At 42.0% G+C, this 27,791-nt stretch overlaps 2 protein-coding genes across 4 annotated transcripts in view; both read right to left on the minus strand.

The window, feature by feature from the left end:
- The window catches only part of COMMD10 (COMM domain containing 10), a 180,048-nt gene extending 173,326 nt beyond the window's left edge, over positions 1–6,722 (minus strand). For 2 of the 3 annotated variants that reach the window (XM_082620615.1, XM_082620617.1), the window contains exons 1-2: positions 6,638–6,722; positions 5,151–5,241 (exon numbers count right to left, since the gene is read on the minus strand). In XM_082620615.1, coding sequence (XP_082476741.1) covers positions 5,151–5,241; positions 6,638–6,678 — 132 coding nt within the window. In that variant the 5' untranslated portion in view covers positions 6,679–6,722. Of the gene's footprint in view, positions 1–5,150; positions 5,242–6,326; positions 6,473–6,637 lie in introns of those variants that run through there. The other variant, XM_082620616.1, reaches the window with a different exon arrangement.
- A 15,183-nt stretch (positions 6,723–21,905) lies between these two features.
- The window catches only part of ARL14EPL (ARF like GTPase 14 effector protein like), a 28,498-nt gene continuing 22,612 nt past the window's right edge, over positions 21,906–27,791 (minus strand). The window contains exons 2-5 of the mRNA XM_082623342.1: positions 27,146–27,264; positions 26,775–26,892; positions 24,834–24,973; positions 21,906–22,514 (exon numbers count right to left, since the gene is read on the minus strand). Of these exons, the coding sequence (XP_082479468.1) occupies positions 22,292–22,514; positions 24,834–24,973; positions 26,775–26,870 (459 nt within the window). The 5' untranslated portion in view covers positions 26,871–26,892; positions 27,146–27,264 and the 3' untranslated portion in view covers positions 21,906–22,291. The remainder of the gene's footprint in view (positions 22,515–24,833; positions 24,974–26,774; positions 26,893–27,145; positions 27,265–27,791) is intronic.

Genomic DNA, 27,791 nt, shown 5'->3' on the forward strand with positions numbered 1-27,791 from the left:
CAAACCTAGGTCATAAAAAGGACAGCACCTCCCTCTCTTGGACCACTCATTCTGAAAGAAGACAACGTCCATGTCAGGAGCAAAGGCCCGTGTGACAAGGAACTAACTGGTGCCACCATCTAGCCATGTTAAAAGGAAATCCTCTACCCCAGTCAAAACTTCAGGTACCAGCTGCCCTAACCAACATCTGAGAGCAGTTTCATGAGAACCCCAAGCCAGGACCACCCAGCCAAACCACTGCTAAATTCCTGACTTACAGGAAGGGTGAGAGATAATAAACGTTTATTGTTGGTTTAATCTGCTAAATTTGGGGGAAATTTGCAATTCAGCAATAGATAACTCACACAGGAGAGAATCAAGATGGAGGAAGGGTCAAGAGTTAGCCAAGGGGGGCATTTCAGTTCGTCCATGTTGTTTAAATGTCTTAAAACAAAAACTTCCTCATAAACTATTTGTGAAATTAAAATGTTACTGAAACACTTCACTTAAGCACTCTATTTTGAACTTTAAGGGCATAAAAAAGAACAAATCAAAAAATCCATTCTTCGAACTTTTTCTTTTTTTGAAGAATTTATTTTCTTAACATGCACGATGAGTGAACTCATCTTAATTCCACATATAGTTGAAATCAGGTCACATTCCTCAGAAAGTTATACAGATCTTCTATTCTATGAAGACAGTATACTATCTAAATAATTAGGAAGGCAATTAGGTTTTAAAAATTCAGAGCACGGCTTTAGAGACGAGAGAGGCCTGTGGTCCAGAATCCAAGCTCTGACTCACATACACAGCCATACACACACACCAACACCACAATGGTCCTAGTAGTCTGCATATGCCATAATTTAAAATGTATATATATCATTTTAACCTAATAAACTAAGTTGTAAGAAGCCCTCCAGCTTATATTAAGTACAAAATAAATGCATTTTCAGAGATAAGCTACTCTTTTCTTTTTCTGTCCACATAGGTGAGGCCAATTCTTCTTTGAACAGGACTGTGCTGCACATCGTAGGACATTTAAAGTCCCAGGGCATTAAGTGCCAGCAACACCCTCCATACACTGTAACAACAACAAAATCCTCAGCATTTCTGTATGCTGGGGTTTACCTCTGTGACTGTCCTTTATACGAATATAATGAGATTTCTCTATCTGTCATAATGAGGAAATATGGTGGTACCCACAAGTCAACCTATCAAACAAAAGAACTTTTATTTTAAACTTCTAAAAGCAATCTTTCTGAAATGTACGGCACCCATTCTAGACTTCTGTAAACAAAGTATATTGGATTACACTAGATTCTTGCAATAAGTCAGATCATAATTATGAGCATCCAAGTTCCGTGCTGCAGTTAGTTTCCTAAAGAACTGCTAAGATACACTGATGATTTTTCACTTCAGAAAAAACCCTCAGATTTCTTTGCTTTTGTATTTCTTGTGTCTGATTTTCATAATTCTTCCATTTCAATCTATACCCAGCAGTCGATTCTTGAAACTGCCTACATGCCCCATCACAGAAGTGCCTTCACCCCCCAGTTTGCTGTTGCTAGTCGGCCATGGCCAGAAATCCAGACACTTCATCTCGCAGAACTAGACATGTAACATAGTAACATCAATAGGCTTTGTGGGAGGGCCTAAGAGTCTCTGGAGCAAGGTATATGAGGGTTTTTTTTTTAATTGCATGAGTTGTGACAGCTATTTTAAAAACTTAGAGGCCACAACTGTTTGTTTTTAAGTTCACAGATAAGGAAGTTACTCTGATCTCCTTCAGTGTTTCCCAAGGCAGACTCTATTAGCAAGCAGGATGAGACAATTATTTGTACAGGACTGTCCTACTCACTGCAAGACACTTAAAGGTACACATATACAATGGAATATTACTCAGCCATTAAAAAGAATGAAAGAATGCCATTTGCAGCAACATGGATGGACCTAGAGATTGTCAAACTGAGTGAAGTAAGTCAGACAGAGAAAGACAAGTATCAAATGATATCGCTTATATGCGGAATCTAAAAAAAAGATAAAAATGAACTTATTTACAAAACAGAAACAGACTCACAGACTTAGAAAACGAACTTATGGTTACCAGGGGGGAAGGGATAGTTAGGGAGATTGGGATTGACACGTACACACTCTTATATTTAAAATGGATAACCAACAAGGACCTACTGTACAGCACAGGGAACTCTGCTCAATATTATGTAACAACCTAAATGGGAAAAGAATTTGAAAAAGAATAGATCCGTACATACGTATAACTGAATCACTCTGCTGTACACATGAAACTAACACAACGTTGTTAATCAACTATACTCCAATATAATATAAAAAGTTAAAAAAAACAAAGTTCCTGGGCATTAAATGCCACCAGCACCCTCCAAACATTGGTAACAAACCACCCAAAATTCCCAAGTATTCCTATATGCCACGATTGCTCAGGTATCGGGCCAGTTCAAAGAGGACTCCCAGACCCATACTTAGGCATGCCCATATTCTATACCTAAGCTTATTTTCCCCATGTTTATTTCTACTAGAGATTTCAAGGAACCAGTCTGGACAAAAAGAGATACCCTCTGCCCACAATCCCATTTTACCAAGATCAAACTTGGTAAAATCAAAGTGTCAAGCTGATAACATTAAGAATAGCAACCAAATCCCTAAACCTCTTCACCAACTTACCTGCATGCGGTTTCGCCACTCTCAGGACTCTGCTTCTCCCAAGGCAAAGGCCAACTTGACAGACCAAGAGTACATAAAAGAAAGCTGGCAGATCTGAGATGTCACTGCAAACTCTTTGATAAGAGCCCTTATCACAACTGGAGTCCCTCTGGAAGAACATTCCCTAAAACTGTCTGGGCGGGTTGGGGGAGTGGAGATGGGTTGCCCCTTTCCTGACTTTCTCTCCTGACTTTCTGCAGGCAAGTAATCAAATACAGATGTTTCTGTCCTCAGCTGCTTCAGCTCTCAACAACCACACCGTCTCACCTCCACTCCCCACCTCTGAAGGCACAGCATTCAAACACCTCTGTGGAATGCTCTGGCCATTCAGTTACTCTAAGATAGATATTAATGTTTTCTCAACTCCAGAGGGTCAAAGACAAACTCCAGAGGGTCACGAGCTTCCTGCAGATGTTCCATCCTACCTCAGTATGAAGAACAAAAGATGTATATAAGAGTTTTGTGTCCCATATCACTTTGTATGTGTTTAAGAAGGCAGCCACCCACAACACTCTAAATCAACTATACTTCAATTGAAAAATACAATAAAATAAACAAAATAAAAATAAAAAAGAAGGCAGCCACCAACTCAGACAATCAAAGAAACTCTGTATCAACTGCCTGCATCATTCACTTTTGGACTGATTTATATACCGTTTCACACTCTTTCCTGAGCTTTACTGTAATGGGTCAGAGGGATGGATTCTGGAGCCAGACTGCCTTACTAGCTAGCTGTGTGACCTTGGGCAAATTATTTAACTGGTCTCTATCTCAGTTTCTTCATGGATAAAATAAGGATGACAACAGTACTTACTTCCTAAGGGTGCTGTGAGGATCAGATGAGTTAATACCACAAAGCCATTAGAACAGCACTGGTCACAGAGGGAGCAATGGAACTGTGAATAGCAAACACCACAGAATGTAGCTGCTATTGTTTTTGTGGTTGTTCCTCCTGTTTCTCCTTCTACATCACAAATTCCTTATAGGCAGGAATTCAGAGAACCTATATTCATTTTGTGTTTCCCATGGCAAGGAAAAGAATGAACTCCAAGAATAGCTATTGAGTGCCAACTGCATAACTATCAATGTATCAAGTGTGAGAAATATAAAGATGAGTAAGACATGATACTTAAAGTATTCAAGGTCAGAGAAAGACTCTGTAATCATGAAACAAATACTTATGATGTAGTACTAAAGTGAGGTGAGGATGAACCAACTGTTTTAGAAGCAAAGAAGAGAGGATGAGCTGCTGAGAGGAGGACTGCCAAATCCTTGAAAGATGAATAGTTTATTCACTAAAGAAGGGAAGATATTTCAGGTAAGGAAAAGAGTATATTACACAGACACCAAGTCGAAAAAGTTCACAGTACGTTCCAGTAAAAGAGCATAGTCCAGGGTAACTGAAACACTGGCAAAGTGGGGAAAACACAGACTGTACCTATATTGTAGCGTTATTATAATACAATGTTAAGGAATATGAACTTTTTCCCACGAGCAATGGAAAGTCATTGATGGCTTTGAACACTGTAAAGATATGATCAACTTTTTTTTTTTTTAGGAAAAAAATATTTGGAAAGATAAATGGAACAGCACCATGAAGAAGTGATAAGAAGGCAGAAGACTATAGACAGCGGTAGCAGTTTGAAGGTAACTGTTGTAGTCCAAGGGAGAAATAATAAGGGTCTGAACTAGGATTACGAAGAGAACTTGGATTTGAGAGATACTTCAGAGGGAGAAAGGGCAGGGCTTTGGGACTGGCCTCTGGCCAGGAAAAAGAAGAGGTAAGAGTCTGGGTTCTCATTTAATCGTGATACTTTGCACCAGGCAGAGCAGTTAATGGGCACTCCTTAAACACATGTTGAATGGAATTAATTTTATTAACCTGATAAAGACGTTAACTAAGTAATGTTAGCAAGTTAACCAAGTAATGAATTACTAAGCATCAATATATCCAAGATAACCACACCCTGAAAATAAAAGTGGAAGAGAAAGATTAAATGAAAAATTACATACTGGTTGATAGCAAAACTACAGAGTTATTTTTAAGACAAAGAATGAAATCATGATATCAGAATTGTGCTAAAGCGTGTTCCACAGAGCCTTGGTCCCAAAATAAATACCATGATAAAACAGTTCCCTGGTCAAACACATTTGGAAAATTTTGCACACAACATTCACGCTTAAATATTTACTATTAACACTACCATAAAATATACTCTGAAAAGTTCCATGATTTAAAAAAATTAATTTGAATGAAGACATAAGTTCCCAAACTTTTGACCGTGGGATATTATCAAATTTTCTAGAGACCCGGTGTTCCTGAGGACCTGCTGGAGAACAATGGCTCGCAAAAAGTACTTCAAGTAGAAACCTAGAGTTGCAGTGGAATCACGAGGATATATTATAATCTATACAAGTACAAACATACAAACCTTCAGGTGAAGTTTTTGAAGAATTCGGGTGAGCAATCGTGGAAATCTTCCTATATCTATTTCATTTATCAGCGACACTGCTTTTTTCATGCTAAATAAATTCATAAAACAAAGTTTTAAAATGAGTTTTCCCCAAGTGGTACTGTAGTTATTGTAAGTACAACTGTCTGTAAGTTTTCATTTCGACAACTCTGCTTGCTACAAGGTAAGTCTGAGTAAAATAAAGAAAAACAGATGATGACCAGCAAAGGCAGGACGTTTCCAAAAGATACCCCCAAAAGTATTTCTGTTGAAAAGGTCTATCTGGCAAATTTTCTCTTTCTTCTGGGCAAGGCAAACGACTAGGAGAAGCTTGCACTCTGTGGGGAATGGTATTAATTTAGGAGTGAAAGTTTATGTATCCACTTAACTCAAAACAGAACTTTGAGAAGAGTGGGAGGAGGGAATTGGCAATTACACCAAAAATAGAAAGAAAAGACTGCTGCATGCCAGGTAATGGAGTTAAAAAAAAAAAAAAACTACATACAATATCATTTGGGGACACTAAGTACACAGCTGTTTTAAAGCCCTGTTTCAATTGTAATAATCAACTTAAATTATGTGATAAGAACAATTCTACTGCACCACGTTGAATATGGTTTACTGATGTGATGTGTTACCCAGGACACTGGGGTGAGAAAAGGAACTGGCTGTCAGAACTCAAGTAATCAAAAAAGGAAAAACTTCAAAATGACAACTCTCTTCTTCAAAAGACTCCTTTCCAATCTAGACACAGTTATTCTCCAGCCTCAATTATTTGCCTGTATACTTCCGCACTTTTCTGCATCCACACACCACCTGCACTATTATTTTTCATTAAATGGAGTCACTTTTACTTAAATAATTTTATTTTAAAACATAACTTTACCTCACCACCATAGACAGCCGACCTTACTTACATATCATAAATAGAAATGAACTAAATAAACAAATGAACTCAAAAGAAATCAAATGAAAACAAAAGCAATGTTACTAAATTCTGGCTAGATACTGTTACAAGCCAAAACTCCTGGCCTGAGGCCTAGTGTATCTTGATTGAAAAGGTATTTTAACGCGTGTTAGGTATTAAAGACCATCCGGGACCAATGGGTCATACTCAGGAGGTCTGAAAGAGAACTGAAAACGGAAACGGAATACCTTCCCACGTGATTTCAGTGTTACTCCAGGTTGGCTTGGGTACCTGACATACAGCCTCGGGGAACGGTGACACTGACCACACCCTGTCGTACTGACCTCAGCTGCCCAGGCCCACTGTAAGCCCACGCAAGTGAACTACCGTGCAGGATGAGGCACCCGCAGTCTCGCGCAATCCCGCGGGGCCCGCGCTGCGACTCTGCCAGCCCCGCGCCCGCCCCTCCGTCCCGGGCCCCCACCCGCGGGTCGGCGACAGACAGCAGCATCCTTACGCCTGCCCTGCCCGCGCTGCCCCCGTGCTCAGCCGGGGATACCTGGGGCTCTCCCGCAGAATCAGCGCCGCGGACGCCGCCATCCTCAAAGCTCCCTGACCCCGCCGCCTGGATCAGCTGCCTGGAGTCCAACCAATGGCGGCGGCAGCGGCGGACGGCAAGCCGTAAGGCTCAAGCCGCGCAGGGGTCGCGCCGCTCCGGCCCTGCGATCCTGGAGGGGCGAAGGGGCGTCCCCGTCGTCCTCCCCGCCACTCCCGCCGTTCCGAGTTAAGGCTGTACATATATTAATTTGTTTATATGTACATATTTGCCTATTTTATATATATACGCATACCTGGATATGGTGTGGCTATTTTTATGTATTATGTAGGTAGTGTGTGTGTATAAACATATACATTTACGCGTGCGTACATATACACATATTTTTTTTGGAAGAAAAAATTTAAGCTGTGCCCGCGGTGTCTGGCCTGCGCTGCGAATGGGCAGGCGGTGGAACGCGCTCCCCGAAGGAGCCCAGGGCCAGCTCCACCCTGTGCCCTGCGCCACCAGCCCTTCCTGTATCTACATCCCTGGAGCTCTACAGTGCCCCACGCGGAGCCTGGGCTCTTTGTACTTTTATTCGTTCAGTAGTGTTCTTTGAGCACCTACTGTGTGCCAGGCACTGTGCTAGACAGTCGGGATACAAAAGACCAAAATTCCTGCCCTTGAGGTTTTCCAGCAGGTAAATGGGCAAATGTGCGTTGTGCCTTTCTTTGTGGTCGGGCACTGAGCTAGGTACTGCGGAGTAGAGGAGATGAATCGCCGCAGAGACTGCGATTAAGGACATCTCAGGAGAATAGACAGACAACGCGGGTTCAGGAATACCTTTGTCTCACTTAGAGAAAAGCATGTAGTGCATTAAGGGGATTCAGAGCTGGGAACAGTGATAAGGCATCCGAGGTTGGATCAGGAAAACTTCCTGAGACAGGTGGCCTGAAGAAGCCTTGAATGACAGGTTGTGGCATGTACATTTAGTCTGGTGAGAAATGGGGAGCCATTAAGTGTTTTCAAGCAAAGAAATTTTTGTGAGAACTGTGTTTGTTTGTTGAAGATTACTGTAAGCAGAATGATTATTGGATGGGAAAGAGGTAAGCAGGAAAGCCAGATAGGGCGCTATTGCAATCATCTATGGAAAGCAATAAAATCCTTGGTAGTAAAATGGCATTGGAGAATGAAAAGATAGTGGATGAATTAGAGTTACATTTCAGCTGTAGAATCTTCAGGAGCTGAGAAAAGATTGGATTTAATTTTCATACCCAATTATGTTTTACTTAAATTATTATTTACATTAGTTGGCATTCCTAGGGCAGCCCTGAAACATCCTAACTGAAAGGAGAAGCCAGATTGCAAATTAAAAGTGAATAATCCCCACATGGATAATTGAGTCAATTATACAGTGTATTGAACACATACAAATACATATGGTTCGACAACACTCCACACATTTCCCAATTTGTGCAGCATCTGAAAAAAATGTATGTGGATCTACATAAATCATAGGCGTCTGATACAAACACAGATTACCTTACCTGGCACATTAATAGAGTCCCAGTTCGCTCAACTTTTGAATCATTTCCCTTTTGTCTTGACTTATTGCCTGAAGTAGAGCCACTAACCAGGTAGAACTATTTTGAATCTCTAGGAGGAGGAGGTGAAGTTTACCTCCTCTTCAGTTCCCTTCAAAACTATAGCTGGGATTTTGAGCCAAAGAACCTCAGGGTGGTTTGAGCCCTGAATCTGTGTAACCTGGAACAAAGCACTCTACCTCACCAAGTTTCCTCTTCCTGATCTGCAAAATGGAGGTGAGAATAATGTCTGCTCCCCTGGGCTGTGGTGAGAATTAAACAGCCTGATGTGTATGTGCAAGAATCACTCTACCTTCCCTTATAAAGCAAAGTGCAGACTTCCAAGATTTTAGCAAAACGGTGTCCAGTGGACACAGAGGGCCTCTCACTATATTTCTCTTCATTTTCACTGACGGGGTGATCACTTTTTCTTTTTCTTTAATAAATTTATTTATTTATTTTTGGCTGTGTTGCGGTCTTCGTTGCTGCACACGGGCTTTCTCTAGTTGCGGCGAGCGGGGGCTACTCTTCGTTGCGGTGCGCAGGCTTCTCATTGCGGTGGCTTCTTTCGTTGTGGAGCACGGACTCTAGGTGCGCGGGCCTCAGTAGTTGTGGCTCACGGGCTCTAGAGTTCAGGTTCAGTAGTTGTGGCGCACAGGGTTCGTTGCTCCACGGCATGTGGGATCTTCCCAGACCAGGGCTCGAACCCGTGTCCCCAGCATTGGCAGGTGGATTCTCAACCACTGCGCCACCAGGGAAGCCCCGGGGTGATCACTTCTTATTACTACTTTTTCCTATAAAGGCTTGATGCAGTGAATACTTTCAACCCCTAAATGAGACTATTACCCCAAATATTTCTGTAGTCTCTGGAGTATAGACATACCTATCCAAAGCTACAAGTCCTTGTAGTTGTCTTCCTGTTGCCACCTGCTGGAGGGCAGGAAATGTACCTCCTGGAGGCATAATTCCATAACCACACTTTACTCCTACACCCCAACTTGTCAACCCATTTTTATGATAGATCCAGAGCCCAGATCTGTTGCCCCTTATCTATTAGGACTACTGAACATGCTCAGTGCCCTGAAGTTTCTTCCATACCCTTGCCTTTACTGCAAACTTCTGCCAAATTCACCTTTTTTTATATTCTGTGTTAGCCTGGGTTCTCTAGAAAACAACCTGAGTTGCATGCTGGTGTTTCATTGGGGGCTGTAATTGTAGGGAAGTAGGAGTGAGGGCAAAGGGAAGGAAAGGAGGAATGGAGGAGGAAAGCAGATAAAAGGTGGCACGTTATCCAAATTGTTACAGCTTCAAAACCCAGCTTATTTATCAGAGAGACTATTGCAAGTTGCTGTATCTTGCAACAGCAAAGAGATAGCAGTACGGGGGAAAATTTTGTCTGCAAACTCTTTCCAATCTGCTGTCTTTTTTTGGTCCAAATTTGTCCTATGGTTCACACCTCCCCTGAACTCCTGGGGTATGTCACCTGGCACCTCTAGGCAGCCACTGGAAAATCCAGAGCTTCCATGAGTCGGGTAGAGTAGGAACTGAGTCTGGAGCTGTAAAAAAAGAGCCCTTGGCTCAGTCCCTGCCAGCACCCACCTCAGATGTCTCCTCCCCAATCCCTGCCCCACAAAGGCTGGCAGCAAGTGACAGGAGGTTTAAGACCATGGGAATAATTCAGCATTCCCAGGGGTCACTTTACTGGGAAAGTCAAGCAACGGGCTAAAGCCTGGGATGCAGTGGGGTGAGCATATCTGGGGAGGTACATAGCCTGAAGACAGTTTTTCTCCTCAAGTGGAATCTCAACACAAGAATTGCTTGGGCCCTGAATGCTTCAGCTCTTAATTGATGGAGCTTTTTCAATTCACGTGTGCCTAGTTGTTTTACCAAAGTCTATCAGAACACAGGTTGGAGTGAGTTTGGTGACCACCCTCCCCTCTGTCTTTAAAACTAGGTGTGAACTTTGTCCCATTTGGAGCACCTCCTTTTTGTGTTTTTTTTTTTAAGTTTGTTGTTTGTTGTTTTTTTGATATGGACCACTTTTAAAGTCTTTACTGAATTACTTACAATATTGTTTCTGTTTTATGTTTTGGTTTTGTGGCCGCGAGGTATGTGGGATCTTACCTCCCCAACCAGGGATCGAACCCACACCCCCTGCATTGGAAGGCAAAGTCTTATCCACTGGACCACCAGGGAAGTCCCTGGAGCCCCTCCTTTTTGATGGGTTCCTTCCCAAGGGCCCCATGGCAGTATCCAGCAATGTGGCCTCAGTCTGCACCCGCCTTCTCGCTACTAGGCATGATCTATATCTTTAACACTCAATGAAGTAGAGCCAAAGTCTGGGCCTATTTTTTCCAGAAGTCTCCTCCAACGCTTAAGAAAACCCTGGGTACATCAAGGAACCCAGCCCAAATCCATTCCTCAACATTCCAGCCACAAATGTAAATGATTATCTTTGGAGGAAAGGTAACACCTACTCAGCCATCAGAATGGTATCTGAGCCCCAGCAACCTAGTCCAGCTGAAATGACCTTTTAAGTAAGCTCTTGATACATACTGTCAAATTGGGGGGTGGGGGGGCCGGGTGTAAAGGATTTTATTACATACCCAGATTATTCTGGCAATGGGTTAGCTAAGTGTCAGGCCCAGGACCCTAACACTATGAAAGTCTGCAGTCCTACAACTCACCTTGAGTTTCTCAGGTGAGCTATCAAAGGTAGTTTAGAGTCACATCAGGGCAGAGGACTAGAACTGCCTGCCACTCATGGCCTATACCCAGATGACTGGAAAATACTAAAGTCGCACTCAGCTGCTTTGTCACACTCGCTTGCAGAAGCCATTGGCCCAGTTTTCCTCCTTCCCTCCACCTCCCCGTCTCCACACCAGCATCAGTCACACTTTCCAGCCCTGTTTTTAGCTCTGTTGTCAGCACTTACCTCATAAGTGTGAGTGAATCAGTTGGGGTGTAACTGAAGAACAGCCTTCTACGTGGTAAACGTGTAATTGTTCCACATTTTCTCCCCAGATTCTCAGGGGAATGAAGTTTTAAAATCACATATTCTAATTTAAGAGTAGGTTATGTGAATGTTCCTGTTTAATGTGAGATACATTAGGAATCAAGAAAGCATAAACATAAAGTCTTCTCTGAGTATTTGCATACCAGGCTGTGATGTGGAAAGGAAGCAAGAAGCTTAGAAAACAAGAAAAGAAGGGATGGTATCAAGGGTGCAGGCCACATTTGTCCATACAAACAGTATTTATGTTCACCCACCCTTAACTGAATGGAGGGTGGGGAAGGGAATGGGAGGGAAACTTTTATTAAAATGTAACAAAAATACTTTGTGATATATGAACAGATCTCTGTTCTAATCTATTCTCCAACTTAAAGTTGAAAACCATCTCCAATTATCACCCTTCCATATTAATTTGTACCTAATTTCCTTCACTCAACCTCTCAGAGGCCTGTGCCATTAACAGGACTGATATTTACACATAGGATGTGTGAAACATTGAATGGTTTCTTCAGTAATTTTCACCGGTGAGCAGAGTTTGAAAAGAATTAAATGGTGCTTCCCTTATAGGCATGTCCACAGAGGCACCATTGCAGATTCCCCTTTACCCAATGACTAGGAAAGGAAATAAAAACAGTAAACACCACAAATAGGCAACTCGAAAAAAAAAAAAACTACCTGTTGACAGCAAACAAAGGAAGAAGCATAGCTTAACAACACACTTGAAAAAGCATCTGCCAAGGAAAAAAAGAATGTCTGCTTTGGCTAAGCTGTATCTTAAAGGTGATTCCCGCACTGCTGAAACAGTACTAGGAAAAGAAGGCGTCCACAAAGCCAGGAGAATTCTCCTTCTACCCCGTACCTTAAAGAGGAGCAGAAGTTGGGGGGGGTGTAAATAGTCAGCCCAAGGGGAGTCATGGGACATCCTTGGAGAATGTATGTCTGTGAAGCCAGGTGCAGGATGCCACGGAGGGTGGAGGAACCTCCAAGAGTCAATCTTTTGGTGCCCCTGGGGGAGGGGAAAAGTAGAACAAGGCAGAAAAAAGCAAGACTATATCTAATATCCCAAATGATGAATGCGGAGCTGGAAATCTGAAGAGAAAATAAGAAAAGCTATCCTGAGGGAAAAAGCCAGTGGAAAAGGTTACATCAGAGGTGCAGTGAAAATAGCCTTTCTTCCACCCCGACCTCCCCACCTCACTGTTAACACTGGGTGAAACCCATGGGCACCCCAATCCTTCCCCCATACTACATGGAAATGAAAGACTGAAATAGGGGTGTGAACAACCAGGGCTGACTCAGGGGGAATCAGAGGCTCTGTGACACCACAGTTAGTGAAGGTTTGTCCCCCTTCAGGGACTGGGCATGTCCCTACCAAGTGGAGTGAATCCTGATACAGAACAGTTAAGTGAACCTCAGAGTGGAGACAGCGAAAATTAAATCCACCAACAAGTGCTCAGTCCCCGCTTCCCTCACTTAAGCTTTTGTAGGAAGAAGAAGGAGGAGGGGGAGGGGGAGAGGGAGAGCCCTCCTTAACCAACTTCCTGCATGCTAATTTCAACTCAGATTCCACTTACTGGGGAACCCAAGTTGCAACAGGGATTCTTACTGGAAAAACTGATCAAGATTACTACTCAGGGCTTCCCTGGTGGCGCAGTGGTTGAGAGTCCGCCTGCCGATGCAGGGGACGCGGGTTCGTGCCCCGGTCCGGGAGGATCCCACATGCCGCGGAGCGGCTGGGCGCGTGAGCCATGGCCGCTGAGCCTGCGCGTCCGGAGCCTGTGCTCTGCAACGAGAGAGGCCACAGCAGTGGGAGGCCCGCGTACCGCAAAAAAAAAAAAAAAGATTACTATTCAATGACTGCCTCAGGAACTTGAAGACAATTATGTTGGTGATGATGATGGTAGAGGTGGTCATGGTGATGGGAAGACGAAGGAAAGGAAAAGTTTTTGTCTGATAGACTCTTGAATTTTACTTGAACAAGGATTCAGGATATTTGTCAGGTGGGACTGAAAAAATAAAAATGATAGCCAAACATCTTAATGAAAAGAATTTATGTTACCATCTAGGAAACCCAGAGGACCTTTCATAACCACGCCCACTTTACTTTCACATTCCCCTCAACACGTGATCCATGATGTCACTCACCTTCAACCAATGTGCTTTTATCCAGCATCTTCTTTGTGCCAAGCTCTGTGCTAAGGATCTGGTGTCCAAAAAACACAGTCCTCCCCAAAAGGAAGTTACTAACTAATGTGAGGTCTGAAAAAGGACAATACAGAGCAAAAAAGTGCCATGACTGATGTGAGCACAAGGCAGGGTAGATGATCTGAATACACAACGATAGCCACCATTTATCAAGCTATGCTTACTGTGTGCCCGGCATTGTTTTAAATGCTTTGCAAGCATTGTCTCATTAAATCCCACAACAATCCTGTCGGCAGGTCCACTCTCACAGATAAGAAAACTCACAACGAGAGTCTGAGTGGCTTTCCCACAGTGACTCAACGAGTGGTGGGTAGAGCCATGATTTGGACCCCATGTGCTAACTCAAGACCTAGAACTCCTAACCACCGTCCTGCTGAGGGATGGAGAATGACTGATCTAACAAGGAGTGTGTGATTGGGCTGAAAACAGAAACTCTGTAATGAAAGAATAGCAAAGAGACCACAAAAGAGACTGGGAAAAAACACTCAGAGAGGAAGGAGGGGAAAGAAACAAGGGTAGAGATGATTTCAAAAAGCAGAGCATGGTCAGCAGAGTCAAATACCAAGAGAAGGTCAACCAAAATAAAGATGTAAAGGTCCTTGGGCTTTAACCACGGTGCGGTCCTTGGGGATCTTGGCAAGGGAAGTTTTGGTTGACTAGGGGGTAGGCGGAGCTGATCACAGTGAGTTGAGAAATAAGTAAATAAGTGACAGAAATGGACACAGTGAGTGTTGAATATTATTTCTAGAAGCTTGGCTGTTCGGAAAAGAGGAGGGGTCAATAGACACAGGTTTAAAGAGAGACCTTTCTACAATAGGTTTTGCTTTGGTTTTTCTAAGAAGGGAGCATGAGTAGTTCATGGCTGTTGAGTTGACTTGCCTCACTTCTCTTCCACCTTCTTTGTAACAGCCCCTGATTTTATTTGGGCTAATCCCCTTCTCCCACTCCATGCTCTCTTGGTGAGACTGCTAATCTGGGAGGGTTCTGACTTACTGTAGGACCGTTCAGCACTTTCCCAGGGACTGATTTTCACCAGGACAAAAAATGGTTAGAGTTGATTCACCCCCACAGTGATGAAGAGTCCGGCTCCTGGTTAAAAAACCTACATGTGACTTTTCAGGCCTGACCATGGGCCATTACAAGAGGTCTCCCTGGACGCCTCATGGGAAGGCTGCCCTCCCTACACCGGTCCACAACCAGGGCACTGTAATCTCTGAGGGGTGTTGCAGTCAAGGATTTGGGCCTCTCAGACCTGCATTTTGCACATTTGCATTCATCAATCCTTGGTGTCTTTATCTGAGGCCTTGGGCAGACCTCTGCTGAGCCCTCCTTATCAGGAAGAGGAGGGAATTCTGAAGACATCTTTCCCCACTCTGACTCAATACCCAGTACTCATCCATTCCTAGCCCTCACCCCTGGCCTCCCCATCCCAGGGTCCATAAAACTGCAGGAGCATTTTGTTCAGGGCTTGTCAACAGTAAGATGCCCGCCATGACTGCACTGATCTACCTGACCCTCCACCATGGGGAAAAAGGAACGGGGCTGGGGGTGGTGGTGCATCGTTTGGTTTTAGCCTCTTACTTATATGATCGCAGTAAGTGATTAAAGACTTAACTCTTTCCTTTTTGGCTCTTTGCTTTAATCGGCTGCTGTGACACCTGACAACTCAGCTAAGCTCTCGACAACCGGTCCTGAGGACACGGTCCACCGTGCATTGCTCCCCACTCCACAGAGCTGTCCTGGTACCTGCTTTTCCCGAGGTGAGCTCTTGTACATTTCCTTACATGGGGTGGGCCCTTTTTTGGCTTAAATTAGCCAGAACTGCTTGCAGTTGAAAAATCTTAGCTGACATAAGCATGTCTGTATGCTGATCATGAAAAGCCTACAACGACTAAGAGTGCAGAGATATAGAAAAGAAAGAGGAGAAATAACAACGATGAGTAGAGTGAGGCTCCTGAAGAATCAGGGGAAAAGGGATTCAGAGGTCATTCCAACTGACTGGTCCTTGACAGGAGAGAAACTTGTTTCACTGAACCTAGAGACACGGAGGCAAGAAAAGGATAGAGATTTGTCTGAAGACTTGGGGCAGGGGAGGTAATCAGGATGTCAAAGTTATTTGTGTTGGGTAACCTCTATCATTTCTAAGAAAGAGGAAACATTGCTGAGAGGATGAAGAGGTGGTGAGTTTAAAAGGCTAAAGGTGGGGAAAGTGGGGGGGTGGTGGGATGATCTGGGAGACTGGGATTGACATATATACACTAATAGGTATAAAATAGATGACTAATAAGAACCTGCTGTATAAAAAATAAATAAAATTCAAAACTTCAAAATAAATAAAAGGCTAAAGGTTACAAGGTTGCCGTGGCGAACAGCTGAGGAGCTCATTTGACCAAAGGAGGCATTGCCATGGGAACAGGCAGCAGCATCAGTCTGCTTAACTAGTATCTTCATCACAGACAGCTTGAGAAAGAGACATAAAGGAATTACACATATTATCTGAAATATTTTCTAAACTTGATGTTTTTGCTAAAATGTAGCCTTTGCTTTCAGTTATAACTTTAAAGAAAAAAACACTGGAATAAAAACGTACTTATGAAACTTGAAAGATTGTCATAAATTTGGAAGCATTAAATTTGCAATAAACTTTGGGAGGAAAACCCAAATCTATTTCAATAGTGGTGTCTTGGTTTTGTTCTCTAAAACTTAAAGTACATATGAATGGCCAGCTGAGGGAGCCAAAACCATGCATATAACTTTTCTACAAAGCTTTTAGGAAAGTGGATTATTAAAAACTGAAAATGCAAATGAACCTCATCTTCCAAGAATGTATGCAAAAATTACAGAAATCATATAATTTAATGCTACTCTGATGCCAAGTACATTAGAGAAAATTTCAAAGCTACAAGGGGATTCTGAATCTCAAGTAGTTCAAAAAAGAAGCGTTCCTCCCTCCATCCCTCTCTCTGTTTCTCTCTGGGCCTGGTTTGTAGTGACTCCCCAAAGCTAGGTCATTTGTATTCTATTTCAGTGGAAACTTTCTGTGAGTTGTATCAACACTTGTTCAGCTCCTGCTACAGGGAGCATACTTGTTACAGGTGTGTTGACAAGAAACAGGACAAGAAGCTCTGGCTCAGACCTCTTAAGTCAGGCTTCAGGTATAACTTAGGAAAGAGAAGGGACGCATTTCTCGTGGAAGTCTGTTTAAAAAATTGCTGCCACTAAATAGAAGTGTCTTTCCATTTTCTGCATGATACCTGTGTTAGGGTATCTTCTTTATAAGCAAGAAAATCCAATTCTGACTAACTTAGTGGGGAAAGGAATTTATTGAAAGGATGCTGGTTTATACTATCCTTTGAATAGTTTATAACTAAAATTTGGGGAAATAGTTTATAATGAAAAATGATAATAAGAGTTTATTTTGAACAAACTTATGTTCACAAATTTGAAAATTTAGATTAAATGGATAATTCCTAGAAAAAATATAACTCTCCAAAACTGACATTAGGATAGAACAAAATAGAATATAACTGTTTTTACAAATGCGTGTATTATTAAACACTTTCTTATAAAAACCAACCAACCAACCAACCAACCAACCTCAGACCCAAATGGCTTCACTGGCAAGTTCCAGCAAATATTTAAGGAATATCTGGAAACCAAAGTCACCTGAAACAAAGCCTTCCAGAGACGAAAAAAGAGATAGTAATCCACAACTCCTTTTGTGAGACGAGTATTACCTTGATATCAAAGACCACAAGGGATTCCACTTCCGGAAAGATGGGGTAGATGTGATAGGGACAGAGTAAAGGGACAAATTAGGTAATTAAGTGGTTAATCCCCCTAGGGGATTGTAAGTAAAGAAACAAGTATGGGAAACCCCTGTAAGTTAATGATCACTCAAGAAAGCAGGTTTGCTTAACCACAAAACCAAGCAGGTCTGCTTAGCAACAAAACCATCCAACAGGGCCTCCCTGGTGGCGCAGTGGTTGAGAGTCCGCCTGCCGATGCAGGGGATACGGGTTCGTGCCCCGGTCTGGGAGGATCCCATATGCCGCGGAGCGGCTGGGCCCATGAGCCATGGCCGCTGGGCCTGCGCATCCGGAGCCTGTGCTCTGCAACGGGAGAGGCCACAACAGTGAGAGGCCCGCATACCGCAAAAAGAAAAAAAAAAACCATCCAACAGAAGCATCAGACATGCTCCCAAACAATAAAACAATGGTGGCATGAGAATCACATCCTGCCCAGTGAGCTCAGTAAGTTAATGACCCCTAGGACATGCTCTCTGCACACATAAAAAACAATAATTTATTGAAAGGTGATATTTCAAAGTGAAAAACTCTCATTGTACTGAAACCTAAAATAATTTTTCCATAGTGCCATGGCAGTCCTGGCTTGACGATGTAAGGAGAAGAAAACTCCCCTGCCCAACCTGGAGGAGGACTTGATGGTGGAAGCATGACATCTACTCAAGAATGAGGAAGATGGCCTTTTCCGTCTCCCTACTTTTCCTTTGATTATAAAGCTGTAGCCCACTAAGTTCTCGGGGTGCGGCACCCTCGCACCCGCCCACTTGTGAGCCTCACAAGTGTCCCTATTCTAATAAATCAGTTCTTATTTACCACTTTGCCTCTTGCTGAATTCTTTCTGCCCTGAGACTGGAGCTCCTTGGAGCGCCCCCCCCCCCCAGAGCGCCACCTTCTTTCGGTAAGTACAGGTTAAAAGGCTAGACGTGATAAATAAAACATACACAAGATGATTCTGAAAAATAGAGAGAGGAAGGCGGACAGGATAGGGACCTTGGATATGAGGAATGACACAGTTTAAGTAGCCTGGGTTTTCTTTCTACTTTATGTATCCTAGGTTAAAAAAATTTTTTTTTTCTTACTCATTGTATCCTTGGCACCTAGTAAAGTAGCTGGCAGATAGGAGGTGCTTGATGAATGAATGAACGAATGAATGGTCACTAAGTAGTAGATCTATTAAGCATTCAGGGCCATTGAATTCACTTTCAAAGGAAAAATAAAGTCAGTCTCTGATCTCTTTGAATTTATTATATCTGACCTAAGCATCAGCCAATTTTAAAAGAACCATACAAAGTGAGGAGGGAAATTCTTCCAAAACTACAAACTATAAACACAAAATAAACTACTTGTTAGACATGAATAGTGATGATAAGAGAGTCATATCCCTTGCACAGAGTGAAAAAAAATTATTATGGAAAAAGCAGAATTTCAGGAAATCTGTGAATATGAAAAAGAATATTCCAAATCTAGGATTAAAATATAGATTATGAAAAAGAATCAAAGTATGAAAACTGCTTTGGCTAGATAATATATTTGGAGTACTGTTCGAACTAACCTGAAAATTGTAGTCTGCGGTTATAGACACCACAGAGAATGAAGGAAAAAGAAACACTAGAAGGGGAAAAAGCAAGATGTAGGGATATTCTTTTAATCATTTTATACAAGATATAAGCTAGTGTAAAGCACTCAATGCCTAGCATATACTAAGTGTCCATAAATACTAGACAATCAAGAAATCCACACATCAAGCGAGAGAGAGGCATGAACATATATACACTACCAAACGTAAGGTAGATAGCTAGTGGGAAGCAGCTGCATAGCACAGGGAGATCAGATTGGTGCTTTGTGACCACCTAGAGGGGTGGGATAGGGAGAGTGGGAGGGAGGGAGACGCAAGAGGGAAGGGATTTGGGAACAGATGTATATGTATAACTGATTCACTTTGTTATAAAGCAGAAACTAACACACCATTGTGAAGCAATTATACTCCAATAAAGTTGTAAAAAAAGAAAGAAATCCACACATCAATGGCACCTGCTAGCAGAGTCACTTTGCTGTGTTCCCGGGGGCACTGGTGGCATTGTAGCCCATGTGAAAGGCACCCCAGGACATGTGAAGCCAATAGCCTGCGTAGCCAAACACTGCAGTCCTGCTCACGTAAGTGTTTATGTTTCTGAGGCATTATAGAACTGCAATCCATGATAGCCACAAAATATCCAAGTTGGCAGTGTTCACTTTCCAGGAAAAGCAAATAAATATATAAAGGAGAGCGTAAATGATTTTTCTATGAGTTAGCATCCCAAGGTTCATATCTGTAATGGATCCAGGATACTGTATTGGGGGGTGGGTGGGAAGTGCCTAACGATTGTCTCAGATGCTGTATGGATTCTTTCTCTTACAAATTAGACTCAGATAAAGTATTCTGCAAATTGATGTGAAACAGCATTCCACTTGTAAATCCTTGTGTAAAGGATTACTGAGTGACTTGTTTAAATCCTTCAGTAAATAACAGTTTATATTTAAACAACCTTCTGTGAAATAGCTTTCCTTGCAATTTCTATACATATTCATGAAGACATACTGTCAACATTGAAAGAAAGATAGCCACGCAGAAAGAGAAAAAAATCCGATTACACTAAGACAATTTCCTTAATGTAATCAGATAGTACAGCTATATTCCTTGTTAATCTGAATTTAGTTCAAATAACTAAAGAGCTTTGTTCACTTTGTGATAGAACTAGACACTTACAAAATAAGTTTCTGACAATTCACATAAATTAATTTTTGCAAGAATCATTTTAGTGCAGGAGGCTTTTTAAAAATGAATTGAATTGGCAGTAGATCAAGATGAAATACGCTGGTTTATAAAAAAAGGACTTCATCAAAGGTTTTACTAGGCTTCCATAAAAGCAGTATGAGGTGTCTGCTTAATAAATATGTGAATTTATTTTATTTTTTGCTTTACTTGGAAAACTTATCAATGTAATTTGCCAACACATGTTTTAAATGAGAACATTTAAAATCAGATCCTCTCATCTAATGTTTAAGACTGTAGGAGGAGACAAAAGGGAAATACACTTTAATGTCAATTTGTCTGATTACTTTTTAATATGAAAATAAGACAGCTATGATAAGGCAGTGTTTCTCAAACTTACCTGATCATGAGACCTACTTGGGGGTGTTTGTTTTAAAGTATGGATTCCCAGGCCTCATCCCTAGAGGTTCTGAAGTTTGGGATGGGGCTCAGCAATGCATATTATTAAAAGCACCCGGAAGAGCTTTACAATCAGGCCAATTAGGGACATACTTGGTGTCATGGAAAGAACACTGACCTAGTCTTAGGGTTCAAAACACCAAGGTTGCCAGGGCTTCTGCTTGTCCTTAACCGAGTCATTTTAATCTCACTGGGTCCAAATTACCTCAGTTGTAAACAAACAAACAAACAAACAAAACAACAACAAGACTGTTTTTAGTCTATAAACCCCATGAAGACCAGGACCAGCTGAGTTTTACTCACAGCTCCATCCCCGAGCCTGGCACAGAACAGCCTCTTGGTTATTATTTGTTGTTAGACAACCTGTAAGATTCCTTTTCAACATTAAAATTATATGATTCTAAAATAAATAAGTAAAGAATTCACTTGGTCAGTCATTTAAAAAATAACAATTATTCTTAAAACAAAACATAATATAAACGAAAAAAGGCTCCTACTCCTTTGGACGGGTCTCAGGGCTGCACACTCCTCATGAGTACTTCAAGGGATCTGACTTGGGTGATTTGATTTCTTCCTCCCAGGGCTGTGATGGTTAAAGGTAGTGAATTGGAAACATGTAGCACAAAGTTGAGTCTGGAAAACTCAGTAAATTCTGTGAAAAACAGAGTCAGTTCTCCTGCTGCACATACAGGAATAGTGCCGTCACAGCGTGCCTTGCAGGATTTTTGCTACTTTAGTCCCAAAACATACTGTCAAGTTACAAGTCTAGAATTATCAGGAACCTTCCTCGGCATGCAGATTGTGCAGTAATAAGTGCTTTTGAAACTGATTAGGCAGGAAAAATAAACTCTGAAAACTAACATTTCAAGTCCCCACACCAGTGGCACCAACATCATCTGGGAAATAAAATTCTTGACCCCTGCCCCAGACCTAATCAGAAACTCTGTGGGTGGGGCAGGAAAATCTACCATACAACCAGTCTTCCAGGTGATTCTGATGTACACTGAAGGTTGAGAACCACTGAGTTAGGGTAAACAGGACTCATAAAAACAAATTCAAAGAAGGCTGAGTGGAAGTTTCTATAAACCTCCTACAATGTATCAGAATTGAAAAAGACCACATCATGTATCTAGTCAGCTAGGTATCAACGCACTCAATTAGCCAATACACAACAATGTGCTTTCATATAATAACTTAAGTTTCCTCCTTTTGAAAATATATTCTGAAATACTGATCCTGAAATAAAAAACAATGTAAACCACTGGGTTTTAGGATATTCAAGTCCTAATGTTTCCATTTCATAAATAAAATACAAGTTTTTAATAAAAATGTTGCCAAGTATTACATTTTAATATTATTAAAATATCAACAATAAAAAAAGGAGACTGTGGGTATGCATGCCAAGTCATAAGGTTTTGTTTTTTTCAAGCCAAGTAACAATTCTGATTTAGAATTAGTGATGTGTAAGATTCTAAGGGTAACTAGCTATTATAAATGTATGATTCTATGTTCGATGTCAAGCTGCCAGCTACAGAATTCTGAAGATCTTCAGACCCCATTTCCTAAGATACCAGCAAAGAGGAAAGGGACTTTTAATCTGAGAGCCAAGTAGTGATGGAGGTGTCGGTGCTGATATCCATCTATGGGCACTCTCTTGGGTTACAAGGAGAGGAATTTGAGAGGTCACAGCAGGAAGGTGAGAGAAGGATGGCCCATTCCATACTGTTCTATGGCTTCGCAGAACATGAGTCTTAAGTACATTTTTTTAAACATTTTCCCCCAGCCCTAAAATTCACCCAAGAGAAAGAGGTTGCCTTAAATGTAAAGAAGAAACCGATCAGACCACGAGGGCAGCTCCTAGTCGGGAACGTGGAAGGGCAGTGCGCTGATGACCTCCCCCGACTCAGTGACGATGGCGTCATAGACCCAGCGGCGGTTGCAGCGGCATTCAGGGCCACACTTGTTGGAGTTACACTTGGGGCAGGGATAGAAGCAGCCCAGGCAGTTCTTCTCCAGGCAATCGCACAGGTCAGCGTCGTTGCAGATGAGCCTGCCGCTTTTGTCATACTTCTTCATAACTCTGCAAAGGAAAAAAATGACAGTGACAGGACAGTGCAGTTTTCCTTAACATGGAGAATAGATTCTTGTGTAGCAATCTTCCCAAGTAGGCTCCCTTTACTCTGAGGAAGCAGCACCCTAAAGATGACCCAGCAACACTTCAGAACGCTATAAGGCAACATGTCCTGGGAAATTCAGTCAATAGACACCAATTACCAAGGCAGTCAGGGTTGTCACCTAGAGTAAGGCTTAATTTTTTCCATCATGCTGGGGAATGTAATATCCCTCCTAAGCAAAGTTTGAGGAATAGCTGATTAAAGGCTATTAAAATTTCCTTCTACAAGTTTTTACTTAAAAATATAACCATCCTTGATGGAATTTCCCCTGATAAATTACATCCATTTTTCCTTTCTTAAGAAAAAGCACTATATACAGCTGAAGCTAACACAACATTGTAAATCAACTATACTTCAATTTAAAAAAAAGAGAGAGAAAAGAAGAAGCACTACAGTGAATATAGTCACATTTTGAATGACTCAAGAGAAGCATTGGAACTGTCCGTTACTATACCAACATCATTAAAAACAAAAACAAGCAAACTGAAAATTCCTCTGCTGACAGTCTCCCCAGACCACTGCTTCTGTCCCTTTCTGATTCTGTTTTTTTTTTACCCAGTGTGGGGGGCAGAAGGTGTCATAAACGCTGACTGGCGGCAGGAAGTTCTGTACCAGTGAGTACACCGTGCTTTGTGCCCCGACACTGCCCGTCGGCCTCTACAAGTCCAGAAAGCGAAAGGCTTTCACCAGGATTCTGCCACCTTCTCAAAACCAAACCATCTTGAAATAAATCCTTCAGTACTGAGCTGCTTGAAACCCTGAGAATGACAAAAGTACCTGTGCAGAGCCTGTATCCATTAGGACCAGTTGAAGTCAGAAAAGGCTGTGAAGTTATGACCTTCTGCACCCTTGGCCCCCAAGCAGGCATAACACCTCCTTCCCTTCCTGTTAGGTAATGCTATTCCATCCTCTTCCCTCTCCCAATAAAGCAGGGAAGGTTAAGGATCATTATGCAGACTTGCCTGATTATCTCACTGTAGCAGGACAGCCTTTCCCATGAGGATTTACATTTGAAGCACTTCATCTGAAGCATGAGAGCTCCTACACCCACCAGGAAATGCAGGTGTCAACAGACAAGGAGATGTGAAATCTATTATGGGAATGATGGGAATGGGGAGTCATGCAGCCAACAGAGAGCCTAGGTCAGACTCGGTCCTTCTCCCTGTGCCTTCACCCAAATACTCCCTGTCTTTACTCAGACATCAAGACACAAATCTTACAGTTTCTTGCCCATCTGATGCTATACGCTATATAGTTCTGAGCTATCATAGGTACATAAAGTGTACAAAACATACATGCAGAGATAAAGAATAAAACACACTTCCACGTATCCCAGATTAATAAAGGGGTGTCGTGCCTTTGACAGCCTCTTCACGCTCCATCCACTGTATCCCTCCACTCGGCCAAAAGGAAACACACCTTGATATCATAAAAATCATCTCCTTGTTTTACTTTTCATTATGCCATATGTGTATGTATCTCCAAGCGTACCGCATTTTCCCTTCTGTAATTTGCTTTTTTAATTCTACATCATGATTTGAGATTCATCCATGGTGGCACATGTAGATGTATTCAGATAATTTCATATCTATATGTATTCCACTGTACAAATATACCAGCTACTTAACTTTTCCATTATGGGTGGGTGTTTGGGTTATTACTACTTTATTTTCTTTGCTATTGCAGGGATGTTATGAATTTCTTGAACATGTCTCCTAGTGTACATGTATGAGTTTTTCCAGGATATACACCCAGAAGTGAATATGTTAGGTCATAAGGTACATAGGTAATGCCAAGTTGTTTTAAAACAGGGCTTCCCTGGTGGCGCAGTGGTTGAGGGTCCGCCTGCCGATGCAGGGGACACGGGTTCGTGCCCTGGTCCGGGAAGATCCCACATGCCGTGGAGCAGCTGGGCCCGTGAGCCATGGCCTCTGAGTCTGCGCGTCCGGAGCCTGTGCTCCACAACGGGAGGCACCACAGCAGTGAGAGGCCCGCGTACCGCAAAAAAAAAAAAAAAAAAAAAAAAAAAAAGAAAAACCTGATGTCTAGTTGGAGATTATAGTTTATTTCTTGAAATTGCTAACTTCCAGACATAAGGGGTGATACTGTACTTTAGAAAATACATTTTTAAATAATAAAAAAGTGGCAACATTTAATTGCTTTGTCAAGGAGAACTCATGCATTTTGTAATCCCACAGATTAAATATAATAAATCATGATCTTACTTGTACTTTACAGAAAAATACTCATTCATCTCTGACATTCGTGCTTTCTTTTTCTGCTGCCTTGTTTCAGGATTAAAGTCTGCTACCTGTGGTCCGGGATTTTGAAATGCCAAGCATTTTAACTGTCGCTCTATCTGTTGCTATGAAACAAATAAACAAATAAAATGTATTAGTAGTAAGAACCAGATAATTTTATCTGCTTTACACAGCATCAAAATGAAGTTTCTGTAACTTTTACCATAATGGCATGAAAGCTTAGTTGTTTTAGCTAGAGTAATAAACAATTTAATCAGATTAAGTTTCAAAAGATGATGTAAAACTTTTCAAATTAGGTCATTCTTTCTGAATAAACAAATACATAGTGTAAAACTATGTATAATAAAAAAATAAAAACAATCAAGGGGGAACAGAAGAATTCCCTTTATACCTGCAAACCGCCCCCTGGCTTCTCAAATCTGCTGGGGATGAAAGTCAGAATTACCATTTTATGGTGGATAATGACAAGGGAGTAAAAGCCCTTCTGCCCAGGTAAAGTATCTCAAAACACAGTGAGAACACACAATACACACAACCCTCCCCTTCAGTGCTCTAGGGCATCTCAGCACTCACTGCCCTGGGAGTGTGGACCCCATCAGGGCTCTGATGCAGAATGCAGTCACCTGAAGGATCCCCTCTCAGTCAAAGTCAGATTGCAAGAAGAAAATCTGGCTTGAATGACAAAATAGCGTGTTAGTGGAAATTTTCACAAGTCTCTGTTTTGGAATATTTATAATTTGAAATTAAATGGGGCCTAATTGGAAAGACAAGCAATAAAGATACTTCAATCAGTCCTGATAATTAATTTTGAACATGCAGCACATGTCAGGAGTGAAGGGAATGCTCCTCTGAAGGATTTTAGAAGAAAATAATCTGAGTGGCCCCAAAACACTTAGGCTAACACATATATGAAATACTACATTTTGAAACCAAAGGGAAACTTTCAATGTATGAATTTCAAGGTAACAAGTTAGTAACAGAATCTCAGGCTTTTCTGCAGTTTCTTTAGCTTAATAATAGTCTAGTCAGTCTAAAATAATATAGGTATGTTTCTTTAAAATTTCATTTTGGTTTGTGTGTATGAGTTTGTTTTACAAACAACCTTATGAAACGATTCTGTATTTAGGTATAGCTGTGCAATAAACACAACTTAGCACGATCTACTATTATTCTCAGTAGCAAAGCAAGAGTTTAGATGCCTCTGTTCAGATCTTGGCTCTGCCACTTGTTACTGGAGTGCTTTGAGCAAGTTCCTACTTCTTCTAAGCCGGCGGTTTCTTCTTTTGCAAAATGGGTTAACAACAGTATCTTGTGATAAGGGTTAGGTGAATTAACATATACCAAGCTTTAGAACAGGTACTAGCATATCATGGGGAAAAAAACCCCAAGGATTTGTTAAATAAAAATATTTGACCAGGCTTCCCTGGTGGCACAGTGGTTGAGAGTCCGCCTGCCGATGCAGGGGACACGGGTTCGTGCCCCAGTCCGGGAAGATCCCACATGCCGTGGAGTGGCTGTGCCCGTGAGCCATGGCTGCTGAGCCTGCACGTCCAGAGCCTGTGCTCCGCAACGGGAGAGGCCACAACAGTGAGAGGCCCGCGTACCGCAAAAAAAAAAAAAAAAAAAAATTTGACCATATTCTCTACAAATTTTCTACTCCAAGGGTAGGATTTTATTGCACAGGATGCTGGGGACTGAGAGGTACAGAAGAGCTAGGTAAGATGAGACCAGCTTCATGAAAGCGGGGTGAAGACGAGGAGAAGCCCCATTAGCACTAAGGGGCAGAGATCCTTCCTGTGGATTCCTGATGGGGCCTACCTTCCCACCAAAATCTGGGGCATCTCAGAGATCCCCAAGTTGCAAACTCCCCAAATACCATGGAATCATAGTATCCACGAGCCATACCAGTTGCTTCCGTCCGATTTGACAGTTTTTCTCAGGAGAACTTTGACCTGCATGTCTCTCTTGCATGGAATTGTTTTTTTCTGATTGTCCACTCATTTCTGATGACTAAAAAAAGGAACTGGAAAAAAGTAAAACACATTAATATCACATATCCCAAGTAACCTAATCCTGTGACTTTCCTGCTCTCTCCCTACATCTTACTTTCTTTGAAAACCAGACTTACTAGAAAAGCCATTTGCTCCCCTGGCTTCATTTTTTTTTACCACTCACTCTTAAATCCTGCATCTGACTCCCCCAGAACACTTTACTGATGCTCTTCTCAGCCTGGTGTTCCATGAGCAAATCAACTTCCATGAGCAAATCAACTGTACCTTTTACAGTTCTTAGCAACAGAGACCTCACTGGAGCACACAACCCTGGGACCAGCCACTCCTGCCCAAGAGGACTAGGAATTCTTAGACCGCCGTTCTTCCTCCTTTACACTTAGTCCCTTGAAAGAGAATAAGACACGTTAATGTTGTAGTACATCCCCAGTAACTTTGTGAAAATCTTCTCCGCTCCCATGGTTTCATTATAACCTTTTCAGAAATCATTGCCCAGGATGCCTCTAAAAGCTCCAGCCTCCTCAAACAAGTTTTCTGACAGATTTCTAACACAACTTGTGCTAAATGGAAGTCATCAGTTTCCCATAAAACTCAGCTGCTTAAATGCCTGTGATTTACTTTTAAATCCTTCTATATATGTATACATACACACACACACACACAAGATGCGTACGTGTGTGTGTGTGTGTGTCAGGTGAAGCTAACACAGGTTGACAATCCCAAATGCACAGCCCAGGCTTCTCCGCCACTGCAGAAAGGACCACGATCCAGAGGAGGCTTCCGCAGCCCTGCTGCCCCTCCCGTCTCTTGTCAACTACCTGTGCTGAGTGCAGGGCACTGTTTCTACCAAAGGACCAGGGCGTTAGGCTTGACCGGTTCATCTGGCACCGCCACTCTGCCTGCCAACTGGAAA

The sequence above is a fragment of the Mesoplodon mirus genome (genome assembly GCF_964341445.2).
Source record: "Mesoplodon mirus genome assembly, chromosome: 5".
Lineage (NCBI taxonomy): Eukaryota > Metazoa > Chordata > Mammalia > Artiodactyla > Ziphiidae > Mesoplodon > Mesoplodon mirus.